Source organism: Equus asinus, chromosome 19 (assembly GCF_041296235.1).
Source record: "Equus asinus isolate D_3611 breed Donkey chromosome 19, EquAss-T2T_v2, whole genome shotgun sequence".
Classification (NCBI taxonomy): domain Eukaryota; kingdom Metazoa; phylum Chordata; class Mammalia; order Perissodactyla; family Equidae; genus Equus; species Equus asinus.
Window position 1 is genome coordinate 22,003,253 of NC_091808.1, and position 25,706 is coordinate 22,028,958.

Consider the following 25,706-nt stretch of genomic DNA (forward strand, 5'->3'; position numbering starts at 1 on the left):
TAAAAAAATGTATATATTAAAATGTATATTCTAATAAAAAAAAATGGATTGATAAGCCTTTACCCTATGTGACGGCTGATTTTATGTGTCAACTTGGCTAGACTATGGCGCCCAGTTGCATCAAACACCGGTCTAGATGTTGTTGTGAAGTTATTTTGTGGATGTGATTAATATTTACAATCAGCTGACTTTAAGTAAAGATTAAAGATTACCCTCGATAATGCAGGTGGGCCTCATCCAGTCAGTGGAAGGAGTTCTGCCTCAAGACTGTATCACAGAAATGCTGCCTGAGTTTCCAGCTTGCTGGCCTGCCCTATAATTTCAGAGTGGCCAGCCCCCACAATTACGTTAGCCAATTCCTTAAAATAATCAACCTCCCCCTCATTCCTACACACACTCTCACACACACACACACACACACACTCTATTGGTTCTGTCTCTCTGGAGAACCCTCAATGATACAGCCCAGTTCAAGGGGGAACTGCTACTGTGCCATTGTATAAAGTAATAAAGAGAAATAAAACCAAGCAGTTAAATGACATCCTCACAGTCCTGACTGCGGCAGAAGTGGGCACAGACAGCATGGGACCCCTCCCAAGACAATAATTGGCATCTTAGAGTATGCTTCTAAAATTCCAGGATCTTCCTGAAGGCAGGGACCATCTCGGCTCCTTAACAAAATGCTTTTGCCGGGCAAAGTGCTTAATAAAACTTCTACATTCTGACTGACTTCTCTCCCAACAATACTATGGTTTCTGTCAAATGTCTTTATTGAGTTGAAAATTGAAGGCATTTTAATTTGGCCTGAATTTAGCCATAGACTGAACATTTCCAGCCTGTTCCTGCCATGCCATCCCTTAACAGATTCCTGTCCGGCAGCCCCAGACCAAGCTGTCCCTCAGCCGGTGCACAGTTACCTTTGAGTCTCCAGCACCTCCCGCTGCTACCTTGTAACTGTCGTTTGCGCTTCTAGAGGGCAGGGACGCTGTCTTATCACCCGATCTGCAGTGTCCAGCAGAGAGTAGAGGCTCAGGACACAACTGACAGCTGCCAGTGCCAGCAGGGCGGGATCAGTCAGCGACTGTAAGTTGAGGCTGAATGCTATGCACATGCTTTCGAGCTATTCATTTCATTAAAATTTCATCACAAACCTGAGGTATAGTGAAGGACTACCGAGCTAAACAACCACAGGTATTTGACTCATAGCTGAATCCCATTCAATACTTGTACACCAGACAGACAGGCCTTAATCTAACTATCTGTGTTGACCTGAAGCTCATGGGGTCTGCATACATGGGGTCTCTTACTGAAAATGCCTGGATGCACCTCATGCTGGAACACTAGTGTTTCTCTACTTCGCCACATATTACAATCACCGGAGGGGCTTTAAACATTCAAAACCATGCCAAGGACCCATCTCAGACCAAGAGTCTATAGGGGAGGGGGAAGGGGGCCTGGGCATCAGTATTTTTTAAAAAAAAAATAGCTCCCCACATGACTAACGTGTGGCCAGGGTGGGAATCACTGGGCTGCAAAGACTTCATAGTCTTTCCCAGGGTCTGGGCCAGGCTTGGTATGCTCTGTGGACTCCCTGAGCTCTAGAGCTAGGCAAGCTGGGATTCCAGGTGAGTTCTAGAACCATGACCATGGCCTATGGAAAACTGAGATTACAATTCCTCCCATGAGGATGCTACAGTTGAAGCAATTTGCATGTTGGCTGAAACTAAGAATGGGTACACTAAATTAGATAACCTTAAAATTGAACTTCTCAAGGAAGACTGGGCATCAAGAAAAGAATATCCATTGCGCTAATTCATCTAAAGACAGGGAGTTATTCCTCAATACCTTTTTGGCTTCCTCAGCTGTGACAGAGCTTCCTGAGGCTTCATCTTGGGTGATGAGAGTAATTCCATCTAAAAAGTAATTCACAGAGTAAAATCCAAGTACAAAGAATCAATTGCAACCCACTTTCCTCTCACCACACCTCTGCCCATCTCTGCACTGGAGAGTTTAAAACCAAAAGGTACTCTTCTTCATAAAAAATATAAAATTATAAAGGCACTTAATTTACACTGTTCCTTCCATCTTACATTATCCTTTCTCCTATTTTTGCTTGTGTAAAATAAAGGCCACGTCTTAAATGCTACCTACAGCATGAAGCCTTCCTTACTTAAATCCAGATAGAAATAATCTCTCCTTTAGAATTCTCAGATCAGTTTGTTTATTCCTTTGAAATGGCTCTCATCATATCTTATGCAAATATAACTATTTGTATAAATTTTATCTCTCCTAACAGGACTATACTTTTCTCCAGGGCAGGGACAAGGTTTTATTCATTTTTATATTCCCCTCGATCTAGTGCACAGCAGAAGCTCAGTAAATAAATGATAAGTGAATGACTGTATACTTTGGCCCAAATCCATTAGGCACCCAATATGGGAATCTGCAGACATTCTGACTTCTAGTAGTGTTATTGGCTATTGATGGAACAGCAAGAAGGCTGGGGTCGGGAGGGAACACGCGCTTATCATGGCCATGTCTATCATTTAGTACACTCCATCAGTTTTAGCTCAGTGAGAGCAAATCACAGAAGGAAAATCTACCCTTCAGTTTTCTCTTCTTACGATTTTCTCCTGCATCAAGTGTCTGACGCATGAAATGCTTCCAGAATAGCACATGCATTTAACATCTGTTTGTACCTATAAACGGCATAGGTCACGTGTATTCTCAATAGGATAAAAGCTCTCAGAAAATATCTATCTTGTATATGTCCTGTAGGTTTCTTTTCAGCAAACAATTATGCTGGAGGGATTCAATAAATACCAAAACCAATCTCTTGCATCTACTGGGTTGGCAGCAGAGACACAAAAGTGATTTCAGTAAGCCTCATTCACCACCTATTCTAATTGCTGTTGCTCCCCAGTGCAGAAGTTAAAGGGTTGAAAAATGAACTGTCACAGAAATGGTTGCCTGTGTGATGAAAAGCTGCCTGCTAGAAGCTGGATAGATAGGCATGGAACTCCTTTATACAGAATTTGCACAGAAGGAGGCTGAAACTAATTTTGGGACCCTACTTCAAGTGAAAAGTTTCACAACTTTTCAACATCGTTTTTATGATATGTATTTTAATAGGTAATATCTTATACTTGGGTTCTGAAAGAAATTCAAGTCAGGTTAAAAAAAAAATAAGCAAAAAGCATGAAGGAAATCAAACAGCAAGCCTACAACTGAAAGAGTCTGTGTGGCCTTCTTTCTAAGCGTAATTTGCATCGGTCACTGTGAATAAGCAAGGCATGAGTGGCACTGGTGCATGAAGATGCTGGTCTGCTGATACGAAGCCCAAGGACATGGTAACGAAAGGCAGCAGGAGGGCAACGTGGGCGAGGTCAAGACAGTGTCGTGCACCCAGCAGGACTGAAAGGGTCTAACCATCTGAGAAAGGGGGCACTGTTGGCCTCACAGCTTCTTGCAGTAAACAGAAAGGCGCAATCCTGGAAACACGTCACGCTGCTCAAAGCATTTAAGATGGGGACTTATATGTTTACTTATTACTTATCATTTTCTCTTTATGCTTCTTAAGCAAGATTTTTAGTTCACTGAATCCTGAGCATTTCTCAAATCCACATGGAAAGTCATCAGGTCGCCCATAACACATCACACAATATAATTTATATTTAGAAAAATAGCATAACTACTTGAAGAAAATGACAGATGATACCTTACCCTGAATGACAATTTCCCAGAAGTGATGTAACTGTTTAGCTTCCACCCTCTCTCGAAGGGCTCGCAGGAAACTGTTGAAGCGCTGCTCTTCTGAGGACTGTGGGGCGGAGGAGGCGGCAAGTCAGGCACACACAACAACGAGTCACCCCCAGACCACAGTCCTACATACCCCGAATCCATCGCATTTAGAAAACAACATAAAATGCTCTTCTCTGGTAAATGGGGAACTGGCACCTCAAATTTCAGCCGTTTGCTGGGAGCTAGAAACCCTTCCATCTGTGGAAGGTACAGAGCTTCCCAGAGCCACACGGCTTTTTGGCGGGTGGTACTTTGGTTTTTAACCTTTAATATGGACAAATTCAAGGAAAGACAGAATAATTTAGTAAATGCTCATGTGCCCTCACCCAGCTTCAACGATGACCCACTCACCCAGGCTTGTTTCAGCTACACCTGTCTTCCCCCACAGCCCTCAGAACGTTTTGAAGCAAATGTCAATCATATTAGCTTACCTATAAATATTTCAGTAGGTAACATCTAAAATACATAGAAACTCAAAAAACAAAACCAACTCACAAAATATGGGAGCAAATAACCAGTCAGAATTCACATTTTCCCAATTATAAAACTTTCTTTTTGTTTTTCTTTCTTTTTTCCCCTACATTTTTACAGTTAAAAAAGGTCTCTACATTAAGATTGAATGATATGTCTCTAAAAGTCTCTTTTGATCCTCCCCCTTTTTTTTTAAACAAACCCAGGGACCTTGTACTTTGAAGGACATGTGGTGGCAAGAGTGCACAGAGTATTACCAGATACTCCATCTAGCCCAGGGCAGTGCTAAAAAAGCAATGCAACGTCGCCACCGTCTCCATCTTACCAAATCCTTCTCCCCGTGACTGTGGCTTAGTCTTACGCTGACTTGACTGCCAAAATTCTGTCTTTTATCTGCAGGGTCTTTGGGTCATCTACTTTTGAATATTTTATTCTATTCTAATTTTAACAATTTTCTCATTTTCTTATCCTTCTTTGTTAAGTACCTAAACAATCCAAGAATTAATTTATTCACTCAGCAAATATTTAATAAACACCCACATAGAACATACACTACAAGTATACCCACATTAAAAAATATACTTTTTAATTTAAACTTGCTCACTTTTTCCTAGAGTTTATGTATAAAAGCCCAGAAATGAACTGGAAGATTTTTATAAGTATTTTCTAAAAACTCGTAACACAAACAAAAACCCACACAAAAGATGGAGTGGGGTGCCAAGTAATTAATTTTCAGTGTTCTTTTTTTCTGGCATTCAGATCCCTACTCCTGTCTTCACAAAATTCTTCTCAATAATCACAACAGTATACATTTTGTATCAATCTCCTAAAATAGCCCATCCTTTACAATACTGACTGGGCCACCAGAGGTTACAATGGAAATTTCCCTGGTTCCCCAAATAGGAATCATACAGCCAGGGCCAAACGGTAATAAAAAGCTAACTCCCAGGGGTAAAACACCCCACTCAACGCCCATCTCTCCTCCCCCTAATGACACGGATAGAAATGCGTTAGTCGTTTCCACCTCTCTCGGCACACACGTTATTCACAGTGACAGCGGTTCCTTCCCAAGCCCAGCTGATGCGTGGAGTGTATTCTCTCCCTGTGACAGTGCTCCACTGCTGAGGAAGAGGGTTAGGCCAGGACAGCGTTACCTCAATGGCTTCTTCCCGGAAGACTTTGATGCAGTCCATGCTCTTCATAAAATACGGTGTCTCGTTAGTATCCAAAAACTGTTCAATGTGCTTTATCAGCTGGTGACTCGCTAGAACATAAGGAAATACATTTATCTTTCTTGACCTGAGTGATGCTCGTTAGAGAGTGTCTGCTTGTGTGCCTCTAAGTACAAGTCACGGTTCACGAGCCTCACGGGCAGTGAGCACGGAGCCATACTTCTCTCAGCAGGGTGGGCAGGAAGGGGAGGGGAGATGCAGAATGCTGATTCCAAAAGTCTGTATTTGACAAGTTTGGGTACTACTTATTGACACTTGTCAAGAAATAAAATTTAAGGGCTGGCCAGCTCACGTAGCAGTTGAGTTTGTGTGCTCTGCTTCGGTGGCCCGGGGTTCGCCAGTTCAGACCCTGGGTGCAGACCTACACACTGCTCATCAAGCCATGCTGTGCCAGGCGTCCAACATATAAAGTAGAGGAAGATGGGAAGAGATGTTAGCTCAGGGACGATCTTCCTCAGCAAAAAGAGGACTGACGGTCGATGTTGGTTCAGGGCTAATTCTTCCTCAAAAAAAGAAAAAATATTTTTTAAAGATTGGCATCTGAAGTAACATCTGCTGCAATCTTTTTTTTGTGTTCTTCTTCTTCTCCCCAAAGCCCCCCAGTACATAGTTGTATATTCTAGTTGTGAGTGCCTTTGGTTGTGCTATGTGGGACGCCACCTCAGCATGGCCTGATGAGGAGTGCCATGTCTGCACCCAGGATCTGAACAGGCAAAACCCTGGGCCGTCGAGGCAGAGCGTGTGAACTTAAACCACTTGGCCACGGGGCCAGCCCCGATAAATAAAATTTAACTTTTAAAATGTTTAGAATTATAGCTAAATGTTCCTTTTGGAATTTCAAACACTAAGCTGTTTTTGTTTTTAAAAATTGTTGCTGTTGCGTTTGACTTTCCACCCAGAATTTAAGGGCCATTTGCGTTATTCAAACTGCCTTTCCTGATACAGTCATAGAAAACAGACCCTCTTGACCCTCCTCTAATTCCACTCAGGATAACTGTCAAACAGTGCCAGACAGTGAAAAGCAATGAGCCAGGGATATGCCATCTTCTACCAGTCCCAGGTCAAATTAGCAAAGACCAACCCTCACCTTAATTTAATAACATCCCTTTAGAATGAGAAATCCTTGCTACACATCTTCTGCCCTTAGCTGAACCTGAATATTCCCTATGTCACTCAACACTCTCCAAGCAATGAATACTTAATAAACAATAACTGTCAGCAAGCAATGTCATAAACGCTACAGAAAGAGGAAAAATATTAATAATGTTACTGTTTTCAAGGAGGGTTGTAACTTGAGGCTGCCTCACAAACAAGCAATTCTTCAGTATGACAAAAGGCAGAGGAAAATAGAAACATGCAGGCATCAGGGAACTTAGGCTGCTGAGCACATCAAAACTGACCCTTACAATCTATGCAGAAGAAAAACCAAGGAGATGTGCACATTCATGGCCAAAAGGCTCCCTCTTACTTGTCCTCTGAAACCACTCGCTAGCTGGCTATTCAGCAATTTATGCTGAATGGTCAAGATATTCTAAGACTGCATGTCCGTCACAATCATGGCCTCATCTGAGCATTCTAATAGTTATGAATGTGTGTGTACACAATACTAATGAAAATCACTTTCAAGACTCGCCCTCAAAGGCCACTAACTGAATCAGTGACCTGAGCATTGCTCAATGCCTTATGAAAGACATGAAACTCGGTGCCATCAACTTATTTCCCAAGGATTCTGCAGCATGTAGAAAGGATTAAAAAACTGGATGAAGTATTTTCTAATATGATAATTTTGCAGCAAGAGAAAAATATCCCTAGTAACCACTTCATCTCTTCTACCAACTAGGAGATTAGGATCTCCATTATTATAAAGTACTTAACAAACCCAAGGGATTAAAGAAAGACAACCTTGAAATTTCAGAAATCTTTACCAATGTATCCTGCATCAGGAATTAATACCCCACAGCCATTCGAAAGAGAGAAAGAATGTTCAGATGGGTCTTTTTAAACAAGGTAAATAATACCACCCTGATTAGTAGGCAGAGCAGAAAACCAACAAGCTCAAAGCAACAGAAACTATCTCCTTTCTTCAGCCTGGAAGGTGAAGTAACAGGCATGCTTGATATTTCCTATACCACTTATATCAGCCTACTTTCTCAGATAGTTTGATAGAAAGCTCATTGAGAGTTACATATCTGGGCACAAATAAGAGCTTTTACACGCCAATGGTAATCCCAGAGACTCCAAGTTTCTCATTTCCTTTGAAGTAAGAATGGGGAATCTTAGCAAACTATAACATAAATGTTTCTCTTTGCTTGATTTAGTGATTTTCATTAATTTATCCTAGTATATATTTATTGTGTCACTGCTACATAAAAGACACTATGCTATGTCCTAAGGGAGATACAATTAAGGTGAAGATAAGATCCTTGCAACTGAGGAGCTTACAGTCTCATAGGGGATATAACACACACACAAAAGTAAGAACAGGAGGTAAATGTGAAGAGGCCCATGAGTATTATGGAAATATGTCAACCGACCTCAATTTTTAAAAATCTTTGGTGATTATAAGAAAGCTTTATGAATTAACATGGCTTTTTTGGCTGGGCAATGAAAAACAGAATTTGCCATCATACAGCAGAAACAGAATGAGCAAAAATATGAAGAACTGAAGTGGGAAAGCACAGGGCGTGTCTGAAGAAAAGCCAGTAGCCCAGTATGTGGAGCCCCTGGACAGGAGTAGGGGAAGAAAAAGGAGCAGGAATTAGTCAGGAAAAGGCTGGAGGGAAGGGGGTTCCAAGAAGAAAGAACAGTATGTGTGAGGGTCCTGAGGCAGCATGGAGCTTGGCTCCTTAGCAAGTGTAGGAAAAAAGGGTTCAAGACCAAGCCTTCAAGGAGCTGCAACACTTAGAGGCTGGGCAGAGAGAGGCAGGGGAGCAGACAAAGGAGGCGAAGGAGGAATGGTCAGGGAGACAGGAGAAAACCAGGAGGACATGGGAGCACGGATACCAGGAGAGGAGATTACGTGAAGCGGAGAGCTGTCTGCTCTGTCACAGAGCATTACATAAGTCATATCACCTACCATTATTACATAAAGACTGCAGGGAAGAGTATGAAGAACACAAGAGATGAAGGACTGAAACTTAGGGAGTCCTTGGACCTGGGAGGCCATGTGGCAACTGAACAGGTACTGAAATGCTTTGCAAAAAACACAGCTTCCTGACACATTTTTATCTTAAAATAAGATGGAACATACACACACACACAGTTGCCATCTTACAGAGAAAAATATTCAAAAGAGAATAAAATAAAGCAAATGCAAAAGCCAACAATCGATTTGCAGTAATGACGTGGGAAAGAAGGGATACAAAGAAAAGGAAGCGGGCGCCTCAGCACACAGTTTCTATTTAAGATCGAAGTCCTTACGTATCTGTTGGCCTATCGGGATTTAGTTTTCTTATGTACATGTTAGACTGTTCTGTCCTTTCCTCCAGAAGGTTCAGGAACACAGGTAGATAAACATATCCAAACCGCCAACAAACCCAATGAATACAAAGAACCAGAATTTGCCCTTTTAGGAATAATCAGTTACATGGCCTGTGCATCTGGCCCATGATTCTGAATTCTGTCCCTCTGTCTAGACTATTTTGTGGTTCACTGACTGTAATGAACTATTTAACACCAGCAAATAGCTGTGATGGATTATGCTTTAACATACCGAATATGAGAATGGGATGTGCACAAGGGATTTCTCTTCCAAAGTTTGGTGGCATTTCACATTTCCCTGCCATTTTTAATAAAAGTAAAATGCAGAAATGGCTGACAAAAATAATATTCTACTTTGGCTGGATTACACTTTTGACTCCCACTTCCTCCTTGCTCCCCATAAAGGAAATGCTCATCATCAGGGTGCTTTCCTCTGCTTCTACATCAATTACAGAGCTAAGGAATGGCCTGTCAGTCCTCAAACTCAGTAAATCACAGCCCCAATTATAACTCACCAAAATGCTTTTCAGAATTATTCAGAGGCTCAATAATATTCATTAGAAGCTAATATAAAAAATGGCCACTGGAAGGGCCATCCATCTTGGGATAGTAAGTCAAGCAAGGGTCATCACTTATCTCAAGGAGTCTATTCTGGATTTCAGAAACGTCTGCTCTGGATTTTGAGGTTTTAAATATGGGCATTATATACCAACCTAGCATCTTACCTGAGTACAGATTGCTGATACACAGAATGAGTCTCGATATAATAATACTTCAGTATTATACCAAAAATGCAATCCAGATTCTGAAGTGTTATGCAAGACTAAAATGGGAGAGTTTTCTTGGTTAATCTGAAACATTCGCTTTTCCTTTCCAGAGAAAACATTCGACAGCATCCACAGTCTAGAGAATGAATCACCTCCCTTCTTGCTGCACAGACACAGCAGCCAAAACCCCCAAGGCCACACGCCTGTCAGCCCAACTTCACACTTACTTACTACTCCCCCTGTCCTCTGCAAAGATGTTTCCAACAAAGTGAAAGGAAGTCATTTATTGCAGGTTTTTTCCCTCCATCACACAGAGCCAAAAAAGCAGTAGGTTCACTCATCTGTCACATAGTATGTAGAAAGGATTGGAAAGCCATCTCAAACGATTTTGCTGAACCCAGGCATCATTCAAGATGTTTCCCAATTGAAGTCTTCTCACTAACTCAGTGCCTCGTGTGAATTTTACCTCATGAAGAGGTGCACATTTTGCAGATGTTAGCAGTTAAATTATTTCTAAAATGTTAGGAACAGATTTACATAGCCAATGACAATGGCATCTTTATAAAACAAAATAAAAAAGTGACAATAAAAATCAAGCACTTAAATAAGTATATGGTCAAGTCAGTCATTAAGAAATAAAAAGGAATACTATCTATCAGCAAACAAAACTCTAAGCAAGTAGTCCAGTTTGCCACCAATTAAATCCACATGTAAATTATGATCACCGTTTTAAACTAGAAACTTCCAAGAAACATTTGCCTGATAAGAAATCAAGTCTGTGGTTTAACACAGACAACTGAAACAGAAACGGATCACAAACAGGCTTCCTTATGTCTCTTTACTCTAAGACATAAATCAGCCATTGTGGGTAGAGGCTATGTGTATATCAGTCAGGGTCCAACCAGAAGAACAGAAATCTCTCTGAATATTTAACACAGGAAATTTAATGCAGGCAATTGTTACACAGGTGGTGAAGAGCTGTAAAGCCAACTGAGAACAGTGCTGTCACCCAGAGATCAGCAACAGCGAGCAGCTCTTAGCATCCCTTGGCAGTGCAAGGAAAGGAAAAGAAAAAAGAAAGGCATAACCAGAGCTCAGAGGGCTGTGATGAGAGCTGCAGCCCTGGAGGACCAGAGATACTGCCCAACACAGAAATGGAGAAAGAGAAATACCCCGGCTTCTGCCTCCCTCCTTATTTCCCACCAGGGTCTCTCATCGGCTGAACCCAGCAGGAAGTCAGGAGATGTGAAAGCCTGGGAAATGCAACTGCAGAGACCAGCTCTGCCTCCCTCCTCCCTGCAGATCCAGTGCACACAGGGGAAGGGCGAGGAGTGGACCAGGGGCCATGGGCACAGTGTGCTATGATGAACCTACAGAGGTGGATGCCCCATCTTATGCACGGGAGGGATACTTCCAAGAGATAGAAATGAACAAGGTATTCTTTAATTTAAATAATAAGGAACGATCAAATGCATAGGTTTTCTTCTTTTCTTCTTTGTAGTGAGGTAGGATACAATAAAATTCAATTCAAAGTCATTGAAAAGGTTCACAAGTATATTTAAAGCTTTTCCTAGCCATTTAAATTTTTTAAAAGTTGTAATTCTATAAAAACAGAATTATGTAAAAAACATAATTTTCACTTCTACTTGAAACATCTTCAGAGCTACACACATTTCCCCTTCCTCAGGTTTAACACAGTGAAGCACCGCACACAGTGCCACACAACTGTGTGGACCGTGATGACAAAGCAGAGGAACCAGACGTGAACGAACCCTTCTCACAGTGCTCATGTCCTTTCAGATGTCAAATACACTTCTGAAAAGTTAAACGCAAAAAGAAGGTATCCTAAATATTTTTCCTCTAAATGACAAAAATACGTTGATTTATTTCTTAAAAATCCTTTCTGATTCCACTTTCAAAAGAGTTCGGATCTAAGATCCCAGGAAGAACCTGGCCTGAATGTCTGTGCTCCTTGGTCTGGTATTCCTGTTTTAAGTTTTGCAGTCTTTAGCGAAATATTCTTGTTGGGGAAAAAGGAAATCACTGGGTGGCAACAAAAGAAACCAAGAACTTGGAAAAAAGTATAAGGTTTATGAACCTGAAAATGACACGAAATGTTGTCTTGCTTTTCAGCAGCTGGCCTGTGAAGCAGACACAGTTCTGTTCTGTGCTTGCCTCCTCCCTGTCCTGCCCCCTTTCAAAAACTGTTCCGAGAGACCCTCTGCCCCAGACTTCCTCATCTAGCAGAGAGAAGCTGCCTGCCTCCCTTTCAAGAACAGAGAAAGTCAGTAGATAAGACACAGAGGTGAACACCACCGCCATAACATGATGCGTGAGCAGCAGCACAGGAAATTGAACTAAGGTACATAAAGTGCTGACCACCTCCAGAGACACAGCCCGGGCTGTTTATTATTATTTTTCTTACCAGTAACTAAAAAAGTCAATTAAAACCTTACTGTTAAAGCTCCACAAGTTTAGTCACAGCCCATTTTTTCATGCTTAACGATTTTCTCATTAAATGTAGTAATTTCCTACAAATTGCACTAATAAAAGTAAGTCCTGCTGGGTGTTTTCCCCCCTTTTTAAATGCTGCCTTTTCATTGATGTGTTAAATTAAAACCCCAGGCACAAGGAGCAGAGCAAATGCAAAGTCTTTATTGGCAGAATCCATTCCTGCAGACTATAAGATCTCTCTCGTTTTATTTTTGTTTTTATTTGAGCTAACTGTGTTAGTCCTACTTTGTAGCCACAGGAAGAATGACACGGAAGGTCTCTTGGTCTTAGCTCACTCTAGAGAAAAGGTGATAGCATTAGCTAATGAGAATCTAGAAAAATGGCATCCAGTTAGCCCACTGGTTGCAAACTCAATTTATGTAAGAGAACATTATGACATGTCTTTTTCATTCTGGATGAATAATATTTCTCATCTTAAATAACGTGGATGTAAGACCAGATCTGTTCCCCAGTCAGCTGGAAAATTTTAAGTGTCCTGTTCAATGGGTGGGTTCCGTGGCATTCTATGGTCTTTTAACTTTTTATCAAAACATGCAATTTAACCCACTAAACATGTCTCACAAAATCTGGAGATTATCACTTAATATTTACAGGGCATACAGCAATTAACTAAAGACCAAAGAACATCCACTCAGAGTAATTTCTCCAATTCCAGGAAGGAGTGCACTTAAAGTGCAAAACTGAGACATGATGCTAACATAAGAAAGAAAACTAAAGAAAGACTTTCTCATCAAATGAGAAAGTGATTTCTTTGGCTCGCTTACGTTATATGTCATACTCTTGGCAGTATGTGTTGGGGTGGGGGTAGGGAGAGAGCAGAAAAAGAGGGTCTCCACAATTTTCAAAAGACCTAGAATTCTAAAACTTGGCACAGCTTACTAAAATAAAAATGATATAGAAGAATTAAGAACCTTACCATCTAGACTTGATCCCATTCCAGATAGGCAGCAGGAGGGAGGCAGAAGGCAAGATGACAGTGTTTGGTACTGTAGCAATTTTACAGTATCTGTCTAGTTTCATACCTGGGTGGAAGTCATCAAAGGAATGCAAGAAGTGAGCAGAAGGAACCAAGTAGCCATAGTAACAGTGCAGCCAAGAGGAAACACTCTGGAACAGGAGACCGATCTGGCAATGGGATCCAATTAAAAGTTGGTAATTGAATGGAACTGAAATTCACGTATCACTTGAATAGATACAGTGAGTGGTGAGGCAGAGTCCTCAGCCAGGAGAGAAGCAGGTGGTCACTGGCTAACGTGCTTTCGTAGATGATGGAGGAGGGGAGGCAGCACACAGCATTTTACAATGTCTCAAGAATTTGAGCCATTCTTAAAAGGAAATACGAAGTACCAGATATTTCTAAACAACTGTATTCCATGTAATGAATCTTTCTAAAAATTGATAAATAATGATGCCGCCTTGTGTTTATACGGTATGTTTCCTTAAGGACCCCTCAGATCTTTCTTTTTTTCCCATTTCACTTTTTCTTCCTCTATCTTTTTCTGATTTTGTGAAGAAAGTTGTATAATATTCTAGGGCTCAAAATACAGAGATACTATTTTTCTCTACTTATTCTTTGATGGGGCTAAGATTTATGAATTGATCCAGTGAACCTGAGAATTAATTCTGTTGTAATTCAAAAATTCAAATTGTTATTATTCCCAAGCGCTACTTTGTAAAAGTCAACAATGGAAACAAAAAAATTGCTATTACCCAGCAGTATTCAGAGAACAAAAACAGATGGAGATTACGTGTCCCACTGATGGCAGACTAGCAGCAGCATCTCTGGTGATAAATCGTACTACAACAAAACCACTACTGGGCATTGGTATCCTAGGATATACTAGCTCTTAAATCACAAGCATCTCTCTAGAGTAGGACTGGGGGGTGAGAAAAAAGAATGGACATGCTTTGTGGAAGGGATATCATGAGCAAACACAGAGGCAGGAAAGCCAATGTCACAAGGTTATCAGCAGGAATACAGTTTGTTTGAGTACAGGGTTCACAGAAGGGACCTGTAGAAGATGGGTCAGAATGGCACGGTGGGACCAGATTGTAGAAAGCCTTGAATGGGGACTAATTTCAAGGACAAGGGAGTGATTAAGAAGGGCTGACCCATAATCAAATCTGCTAACTCTGTACCAACATACATGATGAGTGAAACAAGGAGAACTCTGAGCACAATTAAGATAGGATGCTATGCCTGTCCAATGGTGAAGTAATAAAAGCCTGAGTTAGGATAGTGGTAGTATGGAAAGGAAGAAACAAACAGATCTAGAAAATGATCAGAAATTAGAAGAGAATTAGAAATGGGTACAAAGTGGGCAGAAATGCTCATCAACAGTAAACTTCAGAGGCAAAACAGCAGCGACAAAAATCCCTTATTTCTGACAGAAGTCCCATTCGCACCCCAGCAGAAGCACGCCCCATCACTTGGGCTGCTGCCTTACCCAGGATCCCTTTCTTTGGGCCTTCTCCTATCCAGCCTTTCACGGCTCTGGTTATGCCAACCTCCTCCATGAACTCTTCCTTACAGTGGCCACCCACTTGTCTCTATAGCTACATGCTGCCTTCATGAACTATCTGTGCATCTACCTAGGTTATCCTGTGCTCTAGACCCCACAACTCTCCCTTACTCAAGGATCTCGTCTAGTCTCCTGCCTTTATAGACTGTCTCTATGGTGACTTCTCCCAGATTTGTATTTATAACCCAGACCTTTTTCCTGAAGTCCAGACCTGTTTAGCCAACTCAATATATCTTCCCCTTCTCAGCGAACAGCAATTCCTTCCAGATAAGGCCAAAAATCTTGGGAGTCATCCTTGACTTGTTTCTTTCTCTCACATCTTACATTCAAACCATCAGCAAAACCTGCCAATTCTACTTTCAAAACATATCAAAAATATGACCGCTTCTCACTACCTCCACCACTACCTCTCTCACTTGGATTACTACAATAGCCTTCTAACTCTAACTCATCTGCCTACTTCAACCTTACCCAATATCAGCCAGAGTACCTTTTAAAACAGAAGTTGATCAGATCATCACCTAATTAGAACGCTTCAGTGGTTTCCCATTTCACTCAGCATAAAAGCAAAAAGGTCTAAGAGGCCCTACGTGATATGTGCCCCAGCTACCTCTCTGATCTCCTTTCCTACTTCCTTCCTCCAGCCACACTGGCCTCTCTGATGCTCCTGGATGAAGCCAAATACACTCCTGCTTCAGATGAACATGATGCTCCCTCTGTCTGCAAAGCTGTCCCCAGAGATACCCACCAGGCTCTCTCCTCCACTTTCCTCAATTCTCTGTTCAGATGACACCCCAAAAGTGAGCCTTCTTTGATCTTCTACATAAAATCACAAGCCCATCTCCCCAGAGCATGCACTATCCCACTAGCTCGTTTTAATATTTTCTGTAGTGCTGTCTTGAGATGAACAGTGTTTCACCAAAATTCACGTCCTTCCCAGAACCTCAGAATGTGACCTAATTTGGAAACAGGCTCTTGCAGATGTAATCAAGTTAAGACGAGGTCATCAGGGTGGGTCCTAAACCAACATGACTGGTGTCGTTACAAGAGGTAAATCTGGACACAGACGCACAGAGAGAACTCCATGTGAAGATGGCGGCAGAGATTAAAGTGACGCATCTGCAAGCCGAGGAACACCAGGGACAGCCAGCTCTCACCAAAAGCTGGGAGAGCGGCATGGACTAGGTTCTCCCTCAGAGGAACGCATCGTTCCGGCACCTTCACTTTGGACTGCTAGCCTCCAGAACTGTGAGAAAATAAACTTCTGCTGTTTTAAGCCAGCCGGTGTGTGGTACTTTGTTACAGCAGCCCCAGGAAACTAACACAAGTGCTTATCACCGTTTGACATATATATGCTTATTTGTTTACTCTCTCACACAGGAGGATGCTGGCCGTTTGCTGAATGGACGGACAAATGATCTAGGCTCACTGGTTCACTCCTCTGAAAGCCTACGCAATGAAGATGACATTTTGTGGTCCTTCACTTCATACCCATACACTGCATATTCAGTATTGGTTATCTCTAAGGGGAACGGAAATTCTAGAACTTTTTAATCACCACTCCTCACCTTAATTTTACAGAGATAGAAATGGTTAAAATAAAGCTCTACAGAAGGGGGAAATACATAGACAAAGAGTAACGGGCTCTGTAAGAGACGTGTGCAGGTCCATGTGGAGAGACGTCATTTCCAACACTATCACGACTACGCGCCCGCAGGCACCTTTGTTGTTGTTGCTGACTAGGTATGACTTAGCCCCATCCCATTTTCTTTTAGTTCTTTTTTCTCCTCTTAGATCAAGTTGCTTGATCCCACTGGTAAAAGGGGGAGTTCTCCCAAAATGTACTGCCTATTGGCTATAACTCCAATTTACCATGCCTTAAAACCATTAACCATCTTGACTACAACCTAGAAGATTAACAGAGATTAACAGGGTTATTCCTATGAAGAGAAAGGGAGAAAGCAAGATAGATAGAGAATGCGTATGGAGAGGGTTCGGAAGAGAGGTGGCCAATGAAGGAGGAGACTTCTCCTTTTTAATTTCACATACTACCAGATTACCATTTAATTTTTTCCAATGAGCATGTACTTATTTTTTAATGAGGAGAAGCCTAAGGAGCAATTAAACATGTAAGAGGCTACCATATAAGTAGACAATAAACAACTGTTTCTATTTCTAACGAGTCCTAAATGGAAAGATTTTTTTTTATGGGTTGGATTTACTGATAGTAAAACTCAGAATATTTCTATGCCATTGACTCTCTTTTATTCTTTCTGCATCTCTACTTCTTTCTGTTTATTACTCATATACTTAAAAGGCAGGATTAAAAAGGACCTTAGAAATTATTTAATCTCACCTACTGTCCTCAGGAAAGTCTACTAATGTGAACCAGATTTGCTGCAGGCAAGTCTCATCTTTGGTTTGTAGATTCAACCCTCCCTATAACTCCATATATTTAAAATTCCAATGTATAAGTCTTGCTGACTTCATCATAGTCTACCTAAGAGTAGGTAGAAATGGGGACAAGTATGGGATAATTCAACCTTAGTTATTCCATATATTTTCTTCTCAATGTATGAGACAAATAGCGACTCAAACAAAACAAACTCGTGCTTGAGAAAAATGGCACCAAAGAAAAAACAAATGAAAGGAGGGAAGAGTGAATCTATAAATGTTCCAAATCTATAAACATTGACCTAAGACTTGATATACTAAAATTCCTATTGTCATTGACATGTAAATTGGCTTTCAACTCTCACAACTAACTTGTGCTCTAACAAGTTCCTGAAATCTGACAATTTTTCCTGTACTGAGTAAGCTTTCATTTCTTTTCATTTCATACTAATGTAAATGAATTCCTCCCACAAGCAGAGGATTCTGAATCACAAACATAATCCTGTGATACATGCATCTAAGTTTATTTTTTTTAAAACTTCAATACTTGAAGACCTTTATTTAAAATACACTCCATTGCCTGAACGGACAATGTTTTCTTTATTGGTACTCTGTAGAAATTCACTTGGCTCTCTAGTTTTTGCTTAGCTAGGCGAGGCAAAAATAATAAAGGTCTCACTAGCCCACAGGGTCTCAAGGTGAAAAACTTTCAAGACTCAGCACACTATGGAGAACATCTGGATAGAAAATCAACAAAGATACAGATCTGAACAGACTATCATCCAAATGACATGACATTTACAGAACCCTCAACCTAACAACAGCAGAATACACATTCTTTTAAAGGGCATATGGAACATTTGTGAGAACAGACTATATGCTAAGCCATAAAACAAGTCTCAATAAACTTAAAAGGGTTAAAGCCATTCAAAATATGTTCTTCAATTACAAAAGAATTAAATTAAAAATCAACAACAGGGGGCCAGCCCAGTGATAAAGTAGTTAAGATACTGTGCTCCAATTTGGCAGCCCGGGGTTTGCAGGTTTGGATCCCAGGCACAGACACACACACCATTTGTCAAGCCATGCTTTGGCAGCCTCCCACATACAAAATTGGCACAGATGTCAGGTCAGGGCCAATCTTCTTCACACACACACACACAAAAATCAACAACAGAAAGAAATTTGGGAAATCTCCAATATTTGGAAATTAAACAAGACACTTCTAAATAATCCAAAGATCAAAGAAGTAAACACAAAAGAAATTAGAAACTATTTGAACTGGACAAATATGAAAACACAATGTATCACAATTTATGGTGTGCAATTAAAGAACTGGCAAAGTGTACAGCTTTAAATGCCTACATTAGGAAAGAAATGACGTTTCAAATCAATAACCTAAGCTTCTACCTTAAGAAAAAGAGGAGGAAATTAAATTCAAAGCAAGCAAAAGGAAGGCATAATAAAGATCACAGCAGAAATCAATGAAATGAAAAAAAAAAAAAAGAAAGATAACGGAGAGGGGCCAGCTCCGTGGCCGAGCGGTTAAGTTCGCACGCTCCACTGCGGCAGGCCAGGGTTCGGATCCTGGACACGGACATGGCACCGCTCGTCAGGCCACGCTGAGGTGGCGTCCCACATCCCACAACTAGAAGGACCTGCAACTAAGATATACAGCTATGTACAGCGCGGGGGGGGGGGGGGGGGGGGGGGTGGGGGCGGCGTTTAGGGAGATAAAGCAGGAAAAAAAAAAAAAGATTGGCAACGGTTGTTAGCTCAGGTGCCGATCTTTAAAAAAAAAAAAAAAGGAATACAGGTTCAAGTTTAAAAAAAACAAAGATAACGGAGAAAATCAATAAAATTACAAGTTAGGATCTTCTATAATAGATAAACAAAAATCCTGGGGGCAGATCAGTGGTGTAGCGGTTGAGTTCGCCATTTCGGATCCCAGGCGTAGACCTACACACCACTTATCAAACCATGCTGTGGCAGGCGTCCCACATGTAAAGTAGAGGAAGATGGGCATAGATGTTAGCTTAGTGCCAATCTTCCTCGGCAAAAAGAAGAGGACTGGCAGTAGATGTTAGCTCAGGGCTAATATTCCTCAAAAAAAAAAAAAAAAAAGATGAAATCCATAAACCTTTACTTCTATTGACCAAGAAGAAGAGAAGATAGAAATTATCAAAATCAGGAATAAAAAAGGGGACATCATTATCAACGCACAGAACTTAAAAATATCATAAGGGAAAAACATGATCAATGTTATGCCAACAACATAGATAACTTAGATGAAATGCATAAATCCTTATACAGACACAAATTACTACAACTGACTCAAGAAGAAATAGAAAATCTGACATCTGAAAATCTATAAGTGAAATAACTGAATTAGTATTAAAAAGCTTCCCATAAAGAACCCAAGCCCAGAAGGCTTCACTGGTGAACTCTAACACATATTTAAAGAAGAAATAACATGAATCCTAAAGAGGAGGAAAGAATACTTCCCAGCTCATTCTATGCAGCCTGTATTTCCCCAATATCAAAGCCAGACAAAGACATCGGAAGAAAAAACTACAGAAAAGTACACCTCATCAACACATATACAAAAATCCTAACAAAATATTAGCAAAATGAATTCAGGAACACACAAAAAGGATTATATACATGATTTACTAGAATTTATCTCTGCAAGGCAAGGCTGGTTTAACAACCAAAAATCAAAGACTATAATATAGCCTATTAATAGAAGAATAAAACCCACATGATCATCTCAATAGATGTAGAAAATGCACCTGACAAAACTCAACACCCATTCAGAACAGACACTCTCAACCAACTAGGAACAGAGGAAAGCTTCAAGCTGATAAAGGGAATCTGAGAAAAACTTAGAACTTACATCACACTAATGGTGAAAGACTGCAAGCTTTCTCCCTATGATCAGGAACAGGAATATTCACTCTCATCAATTCTGTTCACCATTGTTCTGGATGTTACAGTCAGTACAATCAGAGAAAAGAAATTAAAGGCATATAAGTTAGAAGGGAAGAGGTAAAGCCACTTTACTTGCAGATAACGTGATCCTGTACGTAGAAAATCCTAAGGAGTATAAAAACAACTAGAACTAATAAGCAAGTTCAACAAGGTTGCAGGATACAAGATCAACACACAAAAATCAATATTTACACATGCCGGCAACAAACAATCCGAAAATTAACCTAAAAAATTCCATTCACAATAGCAATAAAAAGAATACTTGGCAAAAATTTAACAAAAGAAGTGCAGGACTTGTACACTAAAAACTACAAAACATTATGCAGAGAAGGTAAATAAGATCTAAAAAATTAGAAAAATATTTCATGCTGATGGATTCGAAAATTCAGTATTTTTAAGATGGACATTCTCCCTTAATTATTCTATATACTCAATGCAGTCTCTATCAAAGTCCAAGTGGGCTTTTTTGTGTAAATTGAAAAGCTGATCCTAAAATTTATACGGAAATGCAAAGGACCTAAATGAGCCAATACAATCTGAGAAAAGAACCGAATTGGAAGACATACTACGGTATTTCAAAGCTTATTATAAAGCGAAAGAATCAAAACAATGTATTAGTGAAGGACAGACAGAGATCAACGTAACAGAATTGAAGAATACAGAAATAAGCTCTTACATTTATGGTCAAGTGATTTTCAACAAGGTGCCGAGGCAGCTCGATGGGAAAAGGACAGTCTTTTCAACCAACGCTGCTGGGACAAGTGGTTACCCCCATGAAAAATACGGAATCTAGACCTCTCTCTCACACCCATTTACAACAGTCATCTCAAAATGGGTTATAAACCTAAACTTTCAGGAGAAAACCATTCTGACTTGGGCTAGGCAAAGATTTCTTATAATGACAACAAGACAACAGGCCGTAAAAGAAAAAAATGATAAACTCAGACGATTAAAATTAAGAATGTTACACTTCAATAGACGTCATTAAAAAGACAAACCACAGACTGTAGAAAATATTTGCAAATTATGTATCTGATAAAGGACTTGTATCCAGAATATATACAAAACTCTCTATCTCAATAAGACAACCCAGTTAAAAAATGGGCAAAAGATCTCAATAGACATTTCACCAAAGAAGATATATGAATGGCTAATAAGCACATAAAAAAACTGTCAGCATCGTTAGTCTTTAAGAAACTGCAAATTAAAACCACAATCAGATACCAACACATTGCCACTAGAACAGCTATAACTGAAAAGACTGACAAGACAAGTGTTATCAAGAATGTAGAGGGGCCGGCCTGGTGGCCGAGTGGTTAAGTTTGCATGCTCTGCTACAGCGGCCCAGGGTTTCACCGGTTTGGATCCTGGTGATCAAGGCACACTGAGGCAGTGTCCCACATAGCACAATCAGAAGGACCTGCAACCAGAATGTACAACTATGTACCGGGGAGCTTTGGGGAGAAGAAGAAAAAAAAAAGATTGGCAACAGATATTAGGTCAGGTGCCTATCTTTTTTTTTTTTTTTGAGGAAGATTAGCCCTGAGCAAACATCTGCCACCAATCCTCCTCTTTTTGCTGAGGAAGACTGGCCCTGAGCTAACATCTGTGCCCATCTTCCTTAGGTTTTGGTGAGGTCTCTCTTCCTGGCTTGCAGACAGTTGCCTTCTCCTGTATTTTCACATGGCAGAGAGAAAAGAGATAGAGAAAGAAGAGAGAAGAGAGAGCACAAACGCTGGTGTCTCTTCTTATATGCGCACTAATTCCATTCTGAGGGCTCCACCCTCAGGACCTCATCTAAACCTAATGACTTCCCAAAAGACCCACCTCCAAATACCACCACATTAGGGGTTAGGACTTGAATATATGAATTTTGGGAGGACACAATTCAGTACACAGCATGGCCTTTAATCATAACTATTTACCAAAGATTTTTCTCCAACTGTCTATAAGAAACCACACACACACACACACACACACAAAGGTTAATTTTCCTCCTGTGTTCACAGACATCTATGGTGATAATATTCTCAAGCCCTGCTGAAACTGTGCTCTAGCTGAACCAAGCTCTCTTCCTTTTTCTGGCCTTAGAAACAAGCATGCCATTTTTTAAGTTTTATGTTGACAAGGATAACAGGCAGGACTAACTGTACCAGATTATACTTGCCACTTCTTCCTGTGTCAGCATATTTTTTGCCTTGGGCTTGCAATTTGAAAGGGGAGGACCAAAACACTTTTATTGCATTTAAGTAGGACTCCAAGCTGTTTCCAGGCTCCTCTTAACATATTTCAGCTGATTAGTGACTATTTTAACAAAAGCCTAACATCTCTTCCTAAACATCTTAATTGGTTAAGAGCTTCTGTCGTTTGCCAAGAGCAGTCACTTGAAGTCATTGATTAAAGCAGTTTGCATATCAGCACAATCTGAAATCAGTTTCCTTTTTCAACCAGCTGGGCTTAAGAGCAATCTTGAAGACAGCCCAATTCAAGGAGAACCAAGTGCAATGCCCTGCATGACAATGATCTACCATGCAAGGAAGAACTGTAGAATTTGTAGGAGGTAGAAAACCAAACTGCCACAAGTACCCGCTTGCCACCTCACAATCACTCTCATTAGCACTCACTGCAAGGGTGAGCTCCAGCAGCAGGCTGGGTAAGGTTTCCTTTCTCCGAAGCACCCAGTATTAATTCTGTATTTCCAGCAGGGCCAACTGTGGGCACCTGTCTTGTCCCACTGCTGGCAGAGGTCATCACTGCAAGCCAAAGGTCACTATGTTGAATGCAGGCTTGAATAGACTGTGCTCTTGCAGTTGCTCCAACGCAGGAAAGAGTTCATATGAGTTCCACATTTTTGGCCAGAGAAAAAAATATAACTTCCATTTTTAACATAAAAAGGGAAAAAATACCCAGGAGGTTTAAGGCAAGCAACTTTACCACCTGGCGGGAGAAAAGAAAACACTGGGAGAAATCGGAACGCTGTCGCCTATCACAAAGAGACCTCCTTTAATGCTCTCAGGAAGGAATCTTCGTGCTCACTGGGAACACGACAACAAAGAGGCTTTCATTTTTATGCTATCAGTTGTGTCTCTTTCTTAACGGAGAGCCAAGCTTCATTTTCCAAGAGCCACAGCCTGTAATTAGAGATATTCTGATCCACAGATTGACAGAAACTTGAAAGGATTTTAGAAGCTAAGAATGGAGAAGCCTTTTAGGGAGAGTTGCTGAAAACTGAAAACACTTCTCAAGTGGTCATGTGTGTATGATGGTCTTTGGTTTTTATGTCATGTCTTTTTTATTTTTTTGTCTTCATTTTAATGATTTCATTTTAATGATTTGGCTGATGAGTTTTGTTACATAAACATGTAAACTTCAGGGTACTGCTGTGCCATCTAATGAAACGTATGCAACCAACGAAGACATTTAAGCCGAAAGAGACCAAGAACTGGCTCTCTGGAGTCTGATCCAGTGTCTTACACACACGCAGTAATCAGTGCAAAGTCACCTTACAGCTCCACCACGTGCAAGATGACCCAGACCCTAAGGGACCCTGAGACACAATCACCATGTCCAATAACAACACTCCTTTTCGCAGGTATCCTTTCGAATTCCAAATAAACTGATTTTTGTTTTCAAATGAGATTGTCATTGATAAATGAGGCATAAAATAAGCCTGGATCATCAAGTTCTGGGGTTTAACAATTTAAAACTAAACAAGTCAAAGGAATCCAGTGAAGAACAAGTGAGATAATTAGTAAAAAATAAAAAGTCTAGGCTCATCCTCTAGAATCTGTAATGATGTATTTTCTCTCTCATGATGAGAAACATCGCTGCTATTTTGGGAAAGGACTAAGTATGTCAAACAGTTAAAAAAAAACACCAAAACTTTTATAGGGCTAAAGATGTTTACTGTTTGTATTTAGTATTCTTCTTTCAAGATGCTCAAGGTATGTAACAGAACTTGTTTTTCTTAAATTTACCAGCTCTGTGCAAAACAACAAATAAAGGCCATATTTTTATCTTCCTATCTTTATCTGGAAAGAGCGATGAAAGGTTACATAATTCATACCCAAGATTAAGTCAGGGCCCATTAAAAAAAGAAAACACACATATGAAACCAGCAAAGAGTTAGCCATTGATGATTAAGTAGCTAGGAACTAAAGTTTTTTTTCCTTTTTGCAATTACTGATTATAGCTTTTAGCTGTTTAACCCACCTATTATTAACTGTGCTGTTTAGGTAATATGCTATCTGACTCCCACTAGGTTCCTAGGGAGAACATCTTCCTGGAGCCTGGGTCACCATGGTAATAGGCATGTCAGCTGTTCTTCAGGAATTAGAATCCTTTTGTCCACTTCAGGCTGGTTGAGGCCACCAGCTCATCAACTGGGCCTGTGCAGATGTCCAATAGGCGACCTTTTGACATCAAGAGGCTAAAAACTCCACCCCTCAGATCATGCTAACGACACCATTTTGTGAACATTGGTCCTAGGAAGAGGCATGGAGTCTGACTACGCTTGCGCAGATCACCAAATTCCTCACCTCCCATCACCTCTCTCCATATCTCAGACCACCTTGTCCCCCACCCCATAAGTATGCCTGAGTCTCTATTTTCGGGGAAGCAGATTTGAGACTCATGCTCTCGTTTCCTCACGTAGCTGCCTTGTGATGACACCCTCTCTCTGCTGCAATCTCATCATCTTGGTGTTTGGCTTTCCGGGAAGTCGGCAAAAACGAACCTGGTTCAGTTACAGACACACAGGAAATTTCTCCTAGATCTCAACTCTTGAGAATCCACGGTTTAGGGCTTGATTCAGGGCAGAAAATCATATAATGTATATAAGCAAACTGCTGTGCAAATGGGCTAGTGCTTTGGGATAGAACTGCAAAAATTGTTTATCTGACTTTGATGAACGACACAATTTTATTAGCAACTGTACCACATTCTATGTAGTGTTGGAAGGTCTTGCAGAAGTGAATTTTAGGAAATATCCTTTAAAATGGAAAGGATGTTTTATGAGTGAGAACAAGGTAGGTTGGAGAACAAAGGCAAAAGACTTGTGGATGAGACGTGATCCAGAGAGGAAACAGGTACGAGAAGAATGAAACACCTCAGGAGCCACAGAATAAAGTGATCATCACTGAATGAAATGGCTATGTGCACATTACTGCTCACTTGTACATAAATCTAATTTAAATATCAGACCCCAACTAGGAGTCCAGACCATTTCTCCCGAGGATGTCTTCTCTTGACAGGTTTGTTTTTTTGAACAATCATGCTCCTGAGAATTCAGTTTGGTGGAATGGAGCTCCGCCACCCTGTCATTACTCAGGCCTAATACAGAACCTGTAATCTAAGTGGCAAAAACAGCATCCATGGAAGAGAATCATCTCATGTTACAAAAAGTTACATTCCATTCTTTTGTGTCTCCATATACCTGTCTTTTCTGGCTCTAAAGGTCCTCAGAGAACCTGTTTTTGCCATACCAGGTACATTCAAGCTATTTTACCTGATAATCTGATATTCGGTGGGAACCT

At 40.6% G+C, this 25,706-nt stretch overlaps 1 protein-coding gene across 4 annotated transcripts in view; it reads right to left on the reverse strand.

Moving 5' to 3' along the window:
• XRCC5 (X-ray repair cross complementing 5) overlaps positions 1–25,706 on the reverse strand; it is a 91,928-nt gene that overhangs the window by 16,621 nt on the left and 49,601 nt on the right. For all 4 annotated transcript variants that reach the window (XR_011495578.1, XM_044751257.2, XM_044751256.2 and 1 more), the window contains 3 exons: positions 5,427–5,536; positions 3,724–3,820; positions 1,846–1,913 (listed from right to left, as the gene is read on the reverse strand). Coding sequence is in view for 3 of the 4 variants with exons in the window: in XM_044751257.2 (XP_044607192.2) it covers positions 1,846–1,913; positions 3,724–3,820; positions 5,427–5,536 (275 nt within the window). In the remaining variant the exon portion in view is untranslated. The remainder of the gene's footprint in view (positions 1–1,845; positions 1,914–3,723; positions 3,821–5,426; positions 5,537–25,706) is intronic.